This window comes from Aythya marila (assembly GCF_965140915.1).
Source record: "Aythya marila genome assembly, contig: HAP1_HAP1_SCAFFOLD_1105, whole genome shotgun sequence".
NCBI lineage: Eukaryota > Metazoa > Chordata > Aves > Anseriformes > Anatidae > Aythya > Aythya marila.
The window spans coordinates 1-15,559 of NW_028137409.1; the positions used below are offsets into that span (position 1 = coordinate 1).

The 15,559-nt window shown below is 65.0% G+C and overlaps 3 protein-coding genes across 3 annotated transcripts; 1 reads left to right on the forward strand and 2 right to left on the reverse strand.

Annotated features, from left to right (window-relative positions):
• Positions 1–731: 731 nt before the first annotated feature.
• Positions 732–3,818, reverse strand: CCDC106 (coiled-coil domain containing 106; the record flags this gene model as incomplete). The annotated part of the gene is given in 5 exon segments (XM_082785240.1): positions 732–902; positions 1,852–1,893; positions 1,896–1,958; positions 2,955–3,033; positions 3,769–3,818. Coding segments are annotated over 5 exon segments (367 nt in total), but the record flags the coding sequence as incomplete, so codon positions are not given.
• Positions 3,819–4,780: 962 nt separating this feature from the next.
• LOC309890845 (uncharacterized protein) lies at positions 4,781–7,057 on the forward strand (the record flags this gene model as incomplete). Its single annotated transcript, XM_082785241.1, has 2 exons — positions 4,781–4,794; positions 5,973–7,057. 2 exons carry the CDS (start codon positions 4,781–4,783, stop codon positions 6,643–6,645), a joined length of 687 nt encoding a protein of 228 aa, XP_082641367.1. The 3' UTR covers positions 6,646–7,057.
• Positions 7,058–9,704: 2,647 nt separating this feature from the next.
• Positions 9,705–14,856, reverse strand: ZNF865 (zinc finger protein 865). The gene is made up of 2 exons (XM_082785239.1): positions 14,786–14,856; positions 9,705–14,072 (listed from the first exon to the last, which is right to left on the reverse strand). Exon 2 carries the CDS (start codon positions 13,980–13,982, stop codon positions 10,773–10,775), a length of 3,210 nt encoding a protein of 1,069 aa, XP_082641365.1. The 5' UTR covers positions 13,983–14,072; positions 14,786–14,856; the 3' UTR covers positions 9,705–10,772.
• Positions 14,857–15,559: the final 703 nt, after the last annotated feature.

The window sequence follows — 15,559 nt, forward strand, 5'->3', positions numbered from 1 at the left end:
TATACCCCCCCATATCCCCCCCATAACCCCCCCATACCCCCCCATACCCCACCCCAATGCCCCCCCCATGCCCCCCCCAATGTGCCCCCTCCCTCACCGTCCCCCCCCCGCGCCGCAGAGCTGAATTTGTCGAGCTGGCAGCGGAGGAAGGGGGTTCCCCCCCATCCCCCCACCTCCCCCATACCCCCCCATAACCCACCCCAATGACCCCCCCACCCCCTTGTGCCCCCCCCAGGTGCCCCCCCCTCACCACTGCCCCCCCCATAACCCCCCCAACTCCCCCCATTTCCCCCTTATACCCCCCCATATCCCCCTTATACCCCCCTATACCCCCCCATACCCCCCCATAACCCCCCCATACCCACCCCAATGCCCCCCCCATGCCCCCCCCAGGTGCCCCCCCCCCACCGTCCCCCCCCATGCCCCCCCCATACCTTATGTCCCCCCCCAACTCCCCCCATACCCCCCTTATACCCCCCCATATCCCCCCCATACCCCCCCATAACCCCCCCATACCCACCCCAATGACCCCCCCACCCCCTTGTGCCCCCCCCCAGGTGCCCCCCCCCTCACCGTCCCCCCCCATGCCCCCCCATATCCCCCCATAACCCCCCCAACTCCCCCCATATCCCCCTTATACTCCCCATATCCCCCCCATAACCTCACCCAACCCCCCCATACCCCACCCCAATGACCCCCCCATGCCCCCCCAATGTGCCCCCCCCCCTCACCGTCCCCCCCCCTCGCCGCAGAGCTGAATTTGTCGAGCTGGCAGCGGAGGAAGTCCCTCTCCTCCTCCAGGTCCTCGATGCGTTTCTGCAGCCAGGCGTTGCGCTCCAGGGCCAGGTGAAGCTGAGCCCCCAGCGCCCCCCCCAGCGCCCCCCCCCGCACCTCCGACGGCTCTGTTGGGGGGGGGGGGTGAAAAACCCCAAAAAAAGCTCCAGGATCCCCCCCCCTCACTCCCCGATTCACGCTTGAGATTCCTGGAGATCCCCCCAAATTTGCCCCCCCCCCCCACAAAAAAATATAAATCAAATCCCTCCCCCCCAAAAGAAATCCCCCCCCCCCCAAAAAAAAAACAAATCCCCCTCCAAAAAACCCAAATTCCCACTCCAAACCCCAAATTCCCCCCCAAAACCCCAAATTCCGCCCCAAAACCCCAAATTCCCCCCCAAAACCCCAAATTCCGCCCCAAAACCCCAAATTCCGCCCCCAAACCCCAAATTTACCCCAAAAAAACAAATTTACCCCCAAAACACCGAATTTACCCCAAAAAAAACACCTACGTGTCCCAAAAATCTCAAATCCCCCCCCAAAAAAAATAAACCCCCCCAAACCCCAAATCTCCCCCCCCAAAAAAACCAAATTCCTCCCAAAAAAACACCTGCCCCCCCCCCCAAAAAACCCAAATCCCCCCCACCAAACCCCAAATCCCCCCGTAAAACCCCAAATCCCCCCCCCCAAAAAAAACAAATCCTCCCCCCCCCCAAACCCCAAATCCCCCCCCCCAAAAAAACACCTACACACCCCGAGGACCCCCCCCTCAAAAAACCGCACCCCAGGGCCCCCCCCTTAGGACCCCCACCGGCCCTAAATCCCCCCCCCCAGAAACCCCCCCCCTCAAAAAAAGCACCCCAGGACCCCCCCAGACCCCAAATCTCCCCCCCCAGGACCCCCCCCCTCAAAAAAAGCACCCCAGGACCCCCCCAGACCCCAAATCTCCCCCCCCAGGACCCCCCCCCTCAAAAAAGCACCCCAGGACCCCCCCAGACCCCAAATCCCCCCCCCAGGACCCCCCCCATGGCCCCCCAGACCCCAAATCCCCCCCCCCCAGGACCCCCCCCCCCCCACCTTCAAAGTTGCTCTGGGGGGGGCTGAGGCTGTAGAAGAGGGGGGCTCGATGTGGGGGGGCTCCTCGAAGGGGATGGAGATCTCGAAAGCCTCCTCGTCCTTCTTCACTGGGGGGGGGGGGGCACGGGGGGGCGGGTCACCAGCCCACCCCCACACTGACCCCTCCCCCCAAAAAAAAGTCCCCCCCTTAACAGAACCACCCCCCCTTAGTGCCCCCCCAATCAATAAGGGCCCCCCCAATCAATAACTGATCCCCCCCATATCAATAACTGACCCCCCCAATCAATAGGGACCCCCCCAATTAATAAGGGACCCCCCTGATCAATAACAGATCCCCGCAATCAGTAAGGGCCCCCCCATACCAATAATTGACCCCCCCACTCAATAAGGGCCCCCCCATCAATAAGGGCCCCCCCCAAATCAATAACTGCCCCCCCAATCAATAACTGACCCCACGATCAATAAGAGACTCCCCCCCATTAATAAGGGCCCCCTCCAATCAATAAGAGACCCCCCCCATCAATAACTGACCCCCCCCAATCAATAAGAGCCACCCCCATAAATAAGGGACCCCCCCCCAATCAATAAGGCCCCCCCCAATCAATAACTGACCCCCCCCATCATTAAGGACCCCCCCCCAATCAATAACTGACCCCCCCATCATTAAGGACCCCCCCCAATCAATAACTGACCCCCCCCCTTCAATAAGAGACCCCTCCAATCATTAAGGACCCCCCCCAATCATTAGGGACCCCCCCCAATCAATAACTGCCCCCCCAATCATTAAGGACCCCCCCCCAATCAATAACTGCCCCCCCCAATCAATAGGGACCCCCCCAATCAATAACTGCCCCCCCCAATCAATAACTGACCCCCCCAATCAATAAGAGACCCCCCCCATCATTAGGGACCCCCCCAATCAATAACTGCCCCCCCCAATCAATAACTGCCCCCCCCAATCAATAGGGACCCCCCCCAATCAATAACTGACCCCCCCAATCAATAATTGACCCCCCCCATCAATAACTGACCCCCCCCAATCAATAGGGACCCCCCCATCAATAATTGACCCCCCCCAATCAATAATTCCCCCCCCCCCGTACCGGCTCTGCGCCTCCCTCCACGTTCGGCCATGGCCGGGCCCCCCCCGGCCCCCCCGCTGCCTCCGGGCACCTCGGGACGCTGCGGGGGGGGGGGGGGACACGTCAGGGTGCCCCCCCCCCAAATTCTGAGACCCCCCCCCAAATTCTGAGACCCCCCCCAAACCAGAGACCCCCAAAAAAATCCCTGAGCCCCCCCAAAAGTCCCTGAGCCCCCCCAAAAAATCCCTGAGCCCCCCCAAAATTCCTAGCCCCCCCCCAAATCGAGCCCCCCCCCCCAAAATCCAGCGCCCCCCCCCGAAAAAAATGAGCCCCCCCCCAAATCCAAAGCCCCCCCCCCTAATAAAAACCCTCAGACCCCCCCCCCCCCAAAAAAAATCCAGGCCTCCCCCCACACCATCCCGGCCCCCTCCCCCATAATTGGGACCCCCCCCCAAAATAAATGAGCCCCCCCCAAAAAATGAGCCCCCCCCCCAAAAAATGAGCCCCCCCCCCAAAAAAAAAACCCTCAGACCCCCCCTCAAAAAAATCCAGGCCTCCCCCCACACCATCGCGGCCCCCCCCCATAATTGGGACCCCCCCCCAAAAAATGAGCCCCACCCAAAAAAATGAGCCCCCCCCCAAAAAAAAACCCTCAGACCCCCCCCCAAAAAAATCCAGGCCGCCCCTCCCACCATCCCGGACCCCCCCCCAAGAGGGGGTCACGTGGGGGGGGTCCCCAAAACGTGTGTGGGGGGGGTCCCTGAATGGGGGGGGGGCTTTTTTTTAAGGGGGGGGGGGGGCTTTTTTTTGGGGGGGGGGGGGGCCCCGCTCTCACCCCGCTCCGCATCCACCCGGCGGCCGCCGCCCGCCCAGGGCCCGCCTGCAAAGCGCGGGGGGGGGGGGGGGCCACGAATGAAAGAGGGGGGGGGGGGGGGCACAACCGCAGCGCCCCCCCCCCAAAGAAAAATCCCGCCCCCCCCCCCCCCATTGACCCCGCCCACCGCCTCCTTCCTCTCCTCTCTCCCCTCCCCCCCCCTCCCCCCGGGGGATTTTTCGGCTCCGATCGCGTTCGGCTCTTGCGCGACGCTCCCTAAGCCCCCGCCCGGGCCCCGCCGCCCCCCGCAAGGGACCGGGGCAAAATTCCGAGCCCGGGACCCGGACGAAAAATGGGGAGGGGGAGGTTGGGAGGAGGTTTTTTTTTTTTTTTTTTTTTTACCGGGGGGGGGGCTCGCGATGAGTGGGGGGGGGGGCACGGGGCACGCGCGAGCCCCCCCCGCGTGCCCCCCCGTTTTTTTTTTTATTTTTTTTTCTTTGGGGGGGGGTGGATTTTACAGGCACGGTGGATGTGACACCCTGGGGGGGGGGAGGGGGGAAGATTTTTTTCCTGGGTGGGGGGGGGGGAGAAAAATGGGGAAATTTTATTATTTTTTTTTTGGGGGGGGGGCTCGGAACTCGCCTTCTCGCCGCCCTTTTTCCCAGCCGGGCTCCAAACGCTGCGACACCGGCGCGGGCCGAGGGGCGACGACGGCCGCGGCCCCCCCCCCCCCCCGCACCCCATGGGGCCCCCCCCCGGCCGCCCCCGCCGGGGCTTGCCCTGACCCCCCCCCCCTCCCCTCTCCCCCCCCCGCACCCCCAAAAATCCCCCCCCCTTCGAGACCCCAGCCCTTGATTTCTCCCCTCCCCCCCCTCCCCCCCAGGGGGGCTGGGCCGTTCCCCTCCCCCTCCCCCCCCCCGCGACCACCACGTTGCCCCCTCCTCCCCCCCCCCCCCCAATGAAGCGGGGCCCCCCCGGACCCCCCCGGAGCCCCCCGGCTTAGCCCCGAGCGCTGCCGCCGCCGATCGGCCCCATGAAGGTGCAGAGGTGCGGAGACCCCCCCCCAAAAATCCCCTGACCCCCCCCCCCAAATCCTGACCCCCTCCCCAAATCCCCTGACCCCCCCCCAAACCCTAACAACCCCCCAAACCCTAACAACCCCCCCCCAAATCCCCCAAGCCCCTCCCCAAATCCCCTGACCCCCCCCCAAACCCTAACAACCCCCCCCAAATCCTGACCCCCTCCCCAAATCCCCCAAGCCCCCCCCCCAATTTAATCACAGGGAGGGGACCCCCAAATTCCCCCCCCCTCATGCTCCTCCCCCTCCCATAACCCCCCCCCCAGGGACCTGGGACCCCCATATCCCCCCCCCATAACCCCCCCCCAAAAGGATCTGGGACCCCCAAATCCCCCCCCCACCCCCCCCCAAGGGATCCAGGACCCCCAAATCCCCCCCCCAAGGGATCCGGGACCCCCATACCCCCCCCCATTCATATTCCCACCCCCTTAACCCCCCCCCATACTTTAATCTAACCTCTTCCTCCCCCCCCCCCCAAACAGCACCACCGAGACCCCGGCCCCCCCCCGGGACCCCCCCACGACAACGCCGCCAGGAGGACCCCCCCAGCACCAGGAGGAGCAACAGGACCCCCCCCACCAGGAGGAGGACCCCCCCCAGCACCAGGAGGACCCCCCCCAGCACCACCAGGAGGAGGACCAAGACCCCCCCCAGCCCCCCCACCACGACCAGGAGGACCCCCCCCAGCACCGGGAAGAGCAACAGGACCCCCCCTGACCCCCCCAGCACCACCAGGAGGAGGAGGAAGCCCCCCCCAAGCACCAGGAAGCCCCCCACGACCACCAGGAGGACCCCCCCCACCTGAAGAAGGACCCCCCCCACCGCTTGGAACCCCCCCCCAACCCCCAGGAACGCCCCCCTCCCCAGGAGAAGGACCCCTCCCCCCACCAGGAAGCCCCCCACCACCACCACCATGGGACCCCCCCTCACCCGAAGAAGACCCCCCCCCGCGCCCCCCCCCAAAATGCGGCCGCTACCTCCTCATTGACAGCCAAGGCCTCCCTTACACCGTCCTGGTGGCCGAACCGGGGGGGGGCTTCGGTGCCGGGGGGGGGGGCTCCAATTCCAGGGGGGGGGTCTCCAATTCCAGGGGGGTCTCCAATTCCAGGGGGGGCCTCTCCAATATCAGGGGGGTCTCCAATTCCAGGGGGGGGCTCTCTAATTCCAGGGGGGTCTCCAATTCCAGGGGGGTCTCCAATTCCAGGGGGGTCTCCAATATTGGGGGGGGCATTTCCAGTACCGGGGGGGTCTCCAATACGGGGGGGGGCTCCAATTCCAGGGGGGGCTCCAATTCCAGGGGGGGCTCCAATCCCGGAGACCTCCCCAATCCCGGAGACCTCCCCAATCCCGGGACCCTCCCCAATTCCAGGGGGGGGGGCTTTTCCAATGCGGGGGGGCTCCCCGATTCCAGGGCTGACCTCGCCGCTCCGGGGGGGGTTTCTGGGGGGGGGGGGACCCTACGGCGAAGCTTCGGCTGCCCGGTGTGCGGCCGCTCCTTCGAGTACCTCTCCTACCTGCAGCGCCACAGCATCGCGCACTCGGAGCACAAGCCCCACGTCTGCCGCGCCTGCGGCAAAGCCTTCAAGCGCACGTCCCACCTGGAGCGCCACAAGTACACCCACCACGCCGCCCGCAAGCCCCACGCCTGCCCCCTCTGCCCCCGCCGCTTTCGGGATTCGGGGGAGCTGGCCCACCACCAGCGGGTCCACACCGGGGAGCGCCCCTTCCAGTGCCCCCAGTGCCACCTCCGCTTCGGCGAGCGCAACACCTTGCAGCGGCACGTCAGGAGGAAGCACCTGCCCCGGCCGCCCGCGCCCTGATTTATTTCTGGGGAGGGCTTTTTGTATATTTTGGGGGTCTTGGGGAAGTTTGGGAAAAGTTTGGGGTTGATTCGGGGTGTTGGAGAAGTTTGGGGAAGGTTTGAGGTTCTTTGGGGACACTTTGGGGATGTTTGGAGAGGCTTTCATCTTTTTAAGAGGTCATTTTGGGGTTGTTTGAGGGGCTTTGGAGAGTGTTTGGTCTCTTTAGGGGGTCGTTTTGGGGTTGATTGGGGGAGTTTGGGGGAGTTTGGGGGTGATTTGGTGTTTTTAGGGGGTGATATTACAAGGGTGAGCGCCCCTTCCAGTGCCCCCAGTGCCACCTCCGCTTCGGGGAGCGCAACACCTTGCAGCGGCACGTGAGGAGGAAGCACCTGCCCCGGCCGCCTGCGCCCTGATTTATTTCTGGGGAGGGCTTTTTGTATATTTTGGGGGTCTTGGGGAAGTTTGGGGGTGGTCTGGGGTTGATTCGGGGTGTTGGAGAAGTTTGGGAAAGGTTTGGGGTTGTTTGGGGAGGTTTGGGGTGGGTTGGAGAGGGTTTGGGGGCACTTTGGGGATGTTTGGAGAGGGTCTCATCTTTTTAAGAGGTCATTTTGGGGTTGTTTGAGGGGCTTTGGAGAGGCTTTGGTCTCTTTAGGGGGTCGTTTTGGGGCTTTTGGGGTGGTTTGGGTTTTATTTGCTCTCTTTAGGGGGTGGTTTGACACGGGTGAGCGCCCCTTCCAGTGCCCCCAGTGCCACCTCTGCTTCGGCGAGCGCAACACCTTGCAGCGGCACGTGCGGAGGAAGCACCTGCCCCGGCCGCCCGCGCCCTGATTTATTTTTGGGGAGGGTGGTTTGGGTCTTTTTGGGGGTGTTTGATATGTTTGGGAAAGGTTTGGGGTGTTGGATAACTTTGGGAAAGGTTTGGGGTTGATTGGGAACAGTTTCGGGAAGGTTTGGGGTTGTTTGGGGATGTTTGGAGAGGCTTTCGTCTTTTTAAGAGGTCATTTTGGGGTTGTTTGGGGGCTTTGGAGAGGCTTTGGTCTCTTTAGGGAGTCGTTTTGGGGTTTTTGGGGTAGATTCGGTTTTATTTAGGGGGAGTTTGGTGTTTTTAGGGGGTGGTTTGGCACAGGTGAGCACCCCTTCCAGTGCCCCCAGTGCCACCTCCGCTTCGGGGAGCGCAACACCTTGCAGCGGCACGTGAGGAGGAAGCACCTGCCCCGGCCGCCTGCGCCCTGATTTTTGGTTTTGGGGAGGCTTTTTGTGTTTTTATCAGGGTGTTCAGGAAGTTTGGGGGTGGTCTGGGGATGTTTCGGGGTGCTCTAGAAGCTTGGGGAAGGTTTGGGGTTGATTGAGGACACTGGGGTTGATTGGGGGAGATTTGGGGATGTTTGGAGAGGGGTTGGTCTTTTTACAGAGTCATTTTGGGGTTGTTTGGGGGGCTTTGGAGAGGGTTTGGTCTTTTTAGGGGGTCGTTTGGGGTTGATTGGAGGGGTTTTGAGGGGGTTTGGGGAGGGTTTGGTCTTTGTAGGGGATGGTTTTGGGGTGGTTCTGCTTTTTTTGGGGGGTGGTTTTGGGGGAGTTTGGGGGTACATCAAAAGATGGTGGCTGTGGGGCTGGGGACGCGGAAGGATGGTGGCCACGGGACTGGAGAACATCAAAAATTGGGGGTCCTGCGGAGAGAGATGGCGACCCCCGGATCGGGGACACGGAGAGTCGGTGGCCACAAAGACTTGTGTAGGGGGGTGGTGGCCCCGGGGATGTGGCAGGGTTGGGGACATCGGGGGACAGCGGGGAAAGGGAGCGGTGCCTGCGCCCGTGTGAGACCCCGACGCCCCCTGTGGGTTCCTCCACCCCGGGGTCTCCTCAACGTGTTTGTTTTTTTTTTGTAATTATTAATAAAAAAGCTCTTTTTTGTTTTTCTCTCCGGTTGTGTCGTTCTGTGGGGCTGGGGGGTGATGGCGCCAGGCACAAACACCGGTGGCCAACTGCAACTCACCCACGATCCAACCAACCAACCCCTTAACCAACCCATCCATGACCTAACCAACCCATCTGTGACCCAAACAACCCTTTAACCAACCCATCCATGACCCAACCAGCCAACCCCTTAACCAACCCATCCATGACCCAACCAACCCCTTAACCAACCCATCCATGACCCAACCAACCAACCCCTTAACCAACCCATCTGTGACCCAACCAACCCCTTAACCAACCCATCTGTGACCCAACCAACCCATTAACCAACCCATCTGTGACCCAACCAACCAACCCATTAACCAACCCATCCGTGACCAAACCAACCCCTTAACCAACCCATCCGTGACCCAACCAACCCCTTAACCAACCCATCCGTGACCCAACCAACCAACCCATCAGCCAACCAACCCGACTGTGATCCAACCGATCAACCAATCAGCCAACGCCCCTGTCCGTGATCCAACCAAGCCGCTCGTTAACCAACCCAACCACCCATCGGCCACCCAACCCGTCCATCAACCAACCAACCGTCCCTTCAACCACCCAACCAACCCATCAACCAACCAACCAACCAACCAACCAACCCCTTAACCAACCAACCGTCCCATCAACCACCCAACCATGATCCACCCAACCAACCCAATCATGATCCAACCACTCAACCATCCCATCAACCACCCAACCAACCCAACCACGATCCAACCAACCAACCCCTCAACCAACCAACCCAACCACGATCCAACCAACCCAACCATGACCCAACCAACCCAACCATGACCCAACCAACCCAACCATGATCCAACCAACCAACCCCTCAACCAACCAACCCAACCATGACCCAACCAACCCAACCATGACCCAACCAACCCAACCATGACCCAACCAACCCAACCACGATCCAACCAACCCAACCACGATCCAACCAACCCAACCACGATCCAACCAACCCAACCATGACCCAACCAACCCAACCATGACCCAACCAACCCAACCATGACCCACCCACCCAACCCCTCAACCAACCAACCCAACCACCACCCACCCAACCACCCCACACCCCCCCCCCCGGCGCCTGGAAGGAGTCGGCCCCTCGGTCGCATCCACAGTTTAATTTCGGCTCCATCTGTACATCAACCGGGGCAGACGCGGGGGTGAGCGGGGGGCCCGGCCGCCCCCTTGGGGTACAGGGGGGGGACTCTCTATAATATATATCTTAGATATAGATTTATATTTCCATTTATTTATAGACCTGCGGCGTTCAAAAATAACTCTGGGGCGGAGGACACGGGCTGGGGGGGTTCTCCCCGTGCCCCCACCCCGCCGCGGTTTGGGGGGGCACCGGCACGTGGATACGGCCCCGTGAGTCTGTGCTGGGCACGTGGGGCTGCTGGGGGTGGGGGCAGCAGCGGGGGCCGTGTCCGTGTGTCCCAGGGTGCTGGGGACCAACTGCCCCCTGTGGCTGTGGCCGTACCAAGGCGTGTTGGGCCATGACGAGATGTGTTGGACCATGCCAAGACATGTTGGGCCATGATGAGCTGTGCCAAGGCGTGTTGGGCCATGACGAGCCGTGTTGGACGATGCCAAGGCATGTTGGGCCATGACGAACTGTGCCAAGGCGTGTTGGGCCATGATGAGTTGTGTTGGACCATGCCAAGGCGTGTTGGGCCATGACGAGCCGTGTTGGACGATGCCAAGGCATGTTGGGCCATGACGAACTGTGCCAAGGCGTGTTGGGCCATGATGAGTTGTGTTGGACCATGCCAAGGCGTGTTGGGCCATGATGAGCCATGTTGGACCATGCCAAGGTGTGTTGGGCCATGACGAGCTGTGTTGGGCCATGATGAGCCGTGTTGGGCCATGACGCGCTGTGCCACGAGTCGTGCCGAGCCGTGTTGAGCCACGTTGCACTATGACGAGCCATGTCGCACCGTGCCAAGCCGTGACGAGCCGTGCTGCCCCGTGTCAAGCCCTGTTGAACCCCAATAAATCGTGCCGAGGCGTGTCGCACCGTACCGAGCCGTGTTGTGCCATGACGATCCACGTCGTGCCATGACGAGCCGCGTCGTGCCACGCCACCCCTCCCCACCACCCCATCCACGTCCTGTAGACCCCCCCGGCCAAGAAAACGGCCCCGAGAGGGGGGTCCCACCGCCGCCGAGCCCCCTCCCTCAGGCGTCCTTGTGCGCCAGGGCGGCCAGGCGCTCCAGCTTGTGGCCGTGCCGGTGCTTCTTGAGCCCGTAGGTGTTCCTGAACGCCTCCCCGCAGGTGCTGCACTTGAAGGGCCGCCCGCCCTGGTGGGTCTGGAGGTGCTTGCTGAAATACTTGGGGTCCTTGAAGAGCTTGAGGCAGGCGGAGCAGCGCAGGTCGCGGCGGGCGTCGTGCGAGCGCTGGTGCCGCAGGATGGAGGAGAGGTAGAAGAAGCTCTTGCCGCACAGCTCGCAGCGGTACACCTTCTCCCCTAGGTGCACGCGGCGGTGCTCCAGCAGGTTGGAGCGGTAGCGGAAGGTCTTGCCGCAGGTCTGGCAGCGCTGGGGCCGGGCCACCACGTGCAGCCGCTGGTGCTCGGCCAGGCTGGAGGACTGGGCGAAGCGCTTGTTGCACAGGGCGCACTTGTAGGCGCGCTCCCCGGTGTGCACCACCTTGTGCTGCCGCAGGTACCAGGAGCGCAGGAAGCCGCGGCCGCAGACGGCGCAGCGGTAGGGCCGCTCCTCGGTGTGGCAGCGCTGGTGCCGCATCAGCAGGGCGGCCTCCCAAAAACGCTTCCCGCAGACGGAGCAGCCGAAATGCCTCTTCTGCAGGTGCCGGCGGCGGTGGAGGAGGAGGTCGTAGGCGCCGGCGAAGCTCTGCCCGCAGACGCCGCAGGCCAGCGTGCGCCGCACCAGGTGGACGTATTTGTGGGTCACCAGCCCCAAGAAGTGCTTGAAGCTCTGCCCGCAGGTCCCGCAGGTGAAACGCTCCCCGCTGGGCACCACCGGGTGCTCCTCGGGGGGCTGCGCCCCGCTCTCGCCCGCCGCCGCCGCCGCCGGCCCCCCCTCGGCCAGCAGCCGCTCGGGGGCCGCCTGGTGCACCAGCTTGTGCCACATCAGGTTCTCGATGAAGCCGAAGGCTTTCCCGCAGGCGTCGCAGCCGTAGGGCTTCTCCCCGACGTGGGCTTCCTTGTGGTTGACGGCGTGGAAGAGGTCGGGGAAGCGCTCCCCGCACTCCCCGCACCCGTAACTCAACCCTTCGGCGACGGCGACGGAGGAAGAAGAGGAGGAGGGGGCGGCCACCCCCGCCGCCCCCAGCCCGCACGGCAAGGGCAGGCGGTGGATCTGCTTGTGCCGGGTGAGGCTCTGGGGGTAGCCGAAGGCCTTCCCGCACAGCTCGCACTTGTAGGGCCGCTCGCGGGTGTGCACCACGTGGTGCTTGCTGAGGTGGAAGGACTCGCGGAAGCGCTTGCCGCAGACGGCGCACTGGTGCGGCTTCTCCCCGGTGTGGATCCGCTCGTGCCGCTTCAGCGTCTCGCGCCGCCCGAAGGCTCGCCCGCAGATCCCGCACCCGAAACTCTTCCCCGGCGCCAGCAGCGCGGCTGGGGGCGCCAAGAAGCCCCCGCCGCCCTCCCCCGCCTTCCCCGCCTCCTCCGAGGCGAAGGGGAAGCCGACGGGCGCCGCCGATGCCGCCGCCGCCGCCGCCGCCGCCGCGGTGGTTTTGGGGAGGCCGGCGAAGGGTATCGCCACCGCGGCGCTGGTTTTGGGGCCGGCGTGGACCTGGCGGTGCCGGAGGAGGCTCTGGGGGGCGGCGTAGGCTTTGCCGCACACCTCGCACTTGTAGTCGGGGCGCTGGCCGCTGTGGGCCGCCTGGTGCCGCAGGAGGTAAGCCGGGTCCCGAAATTCCTTGCCGCAGACGGCGCAGGGCACCCGCAGCAGCCCCGAGTGGGTCTTGACGTGGCGGGTGAGGCTCTCGCGCCGGTTGAAGCTCTTGGCGCACACCGAGCAGCTGAAGGGCTTCTCGCCGGTGTGGATGATCTGGTGCTGGTGGAGGTGGCTGGGTTTCTTGAAGACTTTCCAGCACAACGAGCAGGTGAAGGGCCCGTCCGGCGCGGCGCCGCTGGGCGGCGCGGCGGGGGCTCCGCCGGGCGCCAGGGCGATGCCGCCGGGGGTCAAGGTGACGCCGCCGGGGGTGAGGATGACTCCGGTTGGCGCCGGGAGGACGCCGCTGGGGGCGGGGAGGACGCCGGTCAACGCCGTCGCGGCACCGGTGGGGGCCGGGAGGACGCCGGGCACCATGGCGGCTGCGTTGGGCGTTGCGGTGACCCCGCTTGGCGCCGCGGTGACCCCGTTGGGTCCCGCGTTGACTCCGTTTGGCCCCGTGTTGACTCCATTGGGCGCCGCGTTGACCCCGTTGGGCGCCGGGTTGACTCCATTGGGCGCCGCGTTGACCCCGTTGGGCGCCGCGTTGACTCCAGTTGGCCCCGCGTTGACCCCGTTGACCCCATTGGGCGCCGCGTTGACCCCGTTGACCCCGTTGGGCGCCCCGATGACACCGGCCACCGCCACGTTGACCCCGCTGGCCGCCGCGTTGACCCCGTTGGGCGCCGCCATGCCGGGGCCGGCCGCCGGAGCCACCGAGGCGCTCGCCCCGTTGGGGGCCGCGCCGGCGCCGGTTGAGGGGGGCTCCTCGGGGGCGTCTTTATGGCACCGGCGGTGGCGGATGAGGCTGGAGACGTGGTTGTAGGTTCGGCCGCAGGTCCCGCACTCGTAGGGCCGCTCGCCGCTGTGCACCAGCATGTGCTGCACCAAGTGGGACGACTGCTTGAAGGATTTTTGGCACACCCCGCAGGGGAAGCGCCGCTCCATGAAGTACTTCAGCCGGCGGAAATAACTCTTCTCCTCCTTCGCCCCCCCCTCGGGGGCAGCCGGAGGGGCCGGGGGGGCTCCCGCGGCGGCCGCCCCCCCTCGTTTCAACCCCCCGAAGAGGTGCTGGTGGCTGGAGAGGTCGACGATGCCCCACTGCGGCGCGTTGAAGGCGCCGGCGGCCTCAAAAAGGGGCTGAGGAGGGGGGGGCACCACGGCGGGGCCGGGATATGGGGGGGCGCCCGAGGTCGGGACCCCCCCGGGGGCCACCTCGGATTTTTTGGGTTGCGTCGCGGCGGTGGCGGCGGCGGCGGCTTCGGCTTTGAAGTCCTTGTGCTTGGCCGAGGGGGGGCGGTCAAAAGGGGGGGCGCCGGGCTGGGGGGGGTACTCGAAGGGGGGCTGGGGGCAGGGGAGGGGGGGCAGCGCCTTGGGGTGCTCGTGGCCGTAGGGCTCCATGGGCTCGAAGCGTTGGTGGTTGAGGAACTCGAGGAAGTCGAAGGGGTAGCTCTGGAAGTGGACGCTCTCGTCGCTGACGTTGGCTTCCATCTCTTTTTTTTAATTTTTTTTTGGGGGGGGGGTCACAGACGCACGTGGGGGGGGGGCGGGCGCCGGCCTTCGGAGGAGCGGGGAGAGGTCCTAGGGTGGGGAAGTTGGGGGGGGAGAGGGTTAATGGGGGAGGGGGAGAGGGGGGATGGAGGGGGTTAGGGGGGGTTTGGGGGGCATGGGGGGGTGATGGGGGGGGGATGGGGGGAGTTGGGGGGAAATGGGGGGGAAAAGGGGGGGAAATGGGGGGAAATGGGGGGGATTGGGGGGGGAAATGGGGGGGATTGGGGGGAAATGGGGGGAAATGGGGGAATTGGGGGGGAAATGGGGGGGACTGGGGGGGAAATGGGGGGAGTTGGGGGGGAAATGAGGGGGAAATGGGGGGATTGGGGTTGGGGGACACAGGGGAAATGGGGAGGAAATGGGGTTACTGGGGGGAAATGGGGTTAATTAGGGGGGAAATGGGGCCAATATAGAGGGGAGCAGAGCAGTAATGGGGGGGTGAGGATTAATGAGGGGACGTGGGGTTAATTGGGGGGGGGAGGAGTAATCAATGGGGGTATGGGGGTAATGGGGGGGCTCAGGGTTAATGGGGGAAGGGCTAATTAGGGGAAGGGTTAATGAGGGCAGAGAATTAACGGGGGGCAGAGCCCATGGGGGGGGCTCAGGGTTAATGGGGGGGGGCTTGGGGCTAATGGGGAGGGGTCGGGGCTAATGAGGAGGTTAATGGGGGGGGGATAATGGGGGGGAGCCCCAAAAAGTGGGGGTAAAATGGGGAATTTTGGGGCTGGGGGGGGGTCACTCACCTCGGGGGGGGGGCGGCTCCGTCCCAGCGCAGCCCCCGGTTGTGGGGGGGCTTTGGGGGGGGGGGGTGAGGGGCTGGGGGGGGGGGGGCTCTGCCTCCGGGGGGGGGTCCCGGGGGGGTCCCGGGGGGGCTGTGCCTGGGCCCCGCTCGCTCCGGGGCCTGCACCGCGGCGCCTCCCCCACCGGACCCGGAACCCCCCCCCCCCCCCCCAAAGTGGCACCACGTGACCCCCGTTACCGCCCCCCCCTCCCACAATGCTTTGCTGTGCCCCCCCCCCCACACCCCCCAAATTGATCCGTGGGGACCCCCAGAGCCCGGCCTTGCCCCTCCCGGGGGGGGGTTCGTGGGGGTTTTTGGGGGGGTTTTGGGGGGGTTTTGGGGGTGGGGGGGGGCTTTGCCCGCACTCAAGATGGCGCCCGCGGCTCCTCGCCCCCCCCCCCCGCCAAGATGGCCGCCGCCACAAGATGGCGGCGCTGCCCGCACCCAAGATGGCGGCCGGAAGCCGGCGGGTGAGGGCGGCCGCTGCCCGCACCCAAGATGGCGCCGGGCCCCGCCCTCAGGGCCACACCAAAGATGGCGGCGCCCCCGGCACGTGCGGCCCCACGTGCCCCGCGCCCCGCCGCCGCTCCCATTGGCCAAAAGTGGGTCAGGCCCCGCCCCCTTGCCGCCTCCCCATTGGCTAAATCTAGGTCAGCCCCCCCCGCCCCCCGCGCGGCGCCCATGGCCGCGCCGCATGACCGCTGGCCCCGCCCCCTCGCCTCCCTATTGGTTGCCC

Coding starts and splice junctions, on each gene's coding strand:
- ZNF865 (XM_082785239.1), bottom strand. CDS start 13,982: ATGGAAGCCAACGTCAGCGACGAGAGCGTCCACTTCCAGAGCTACCCC.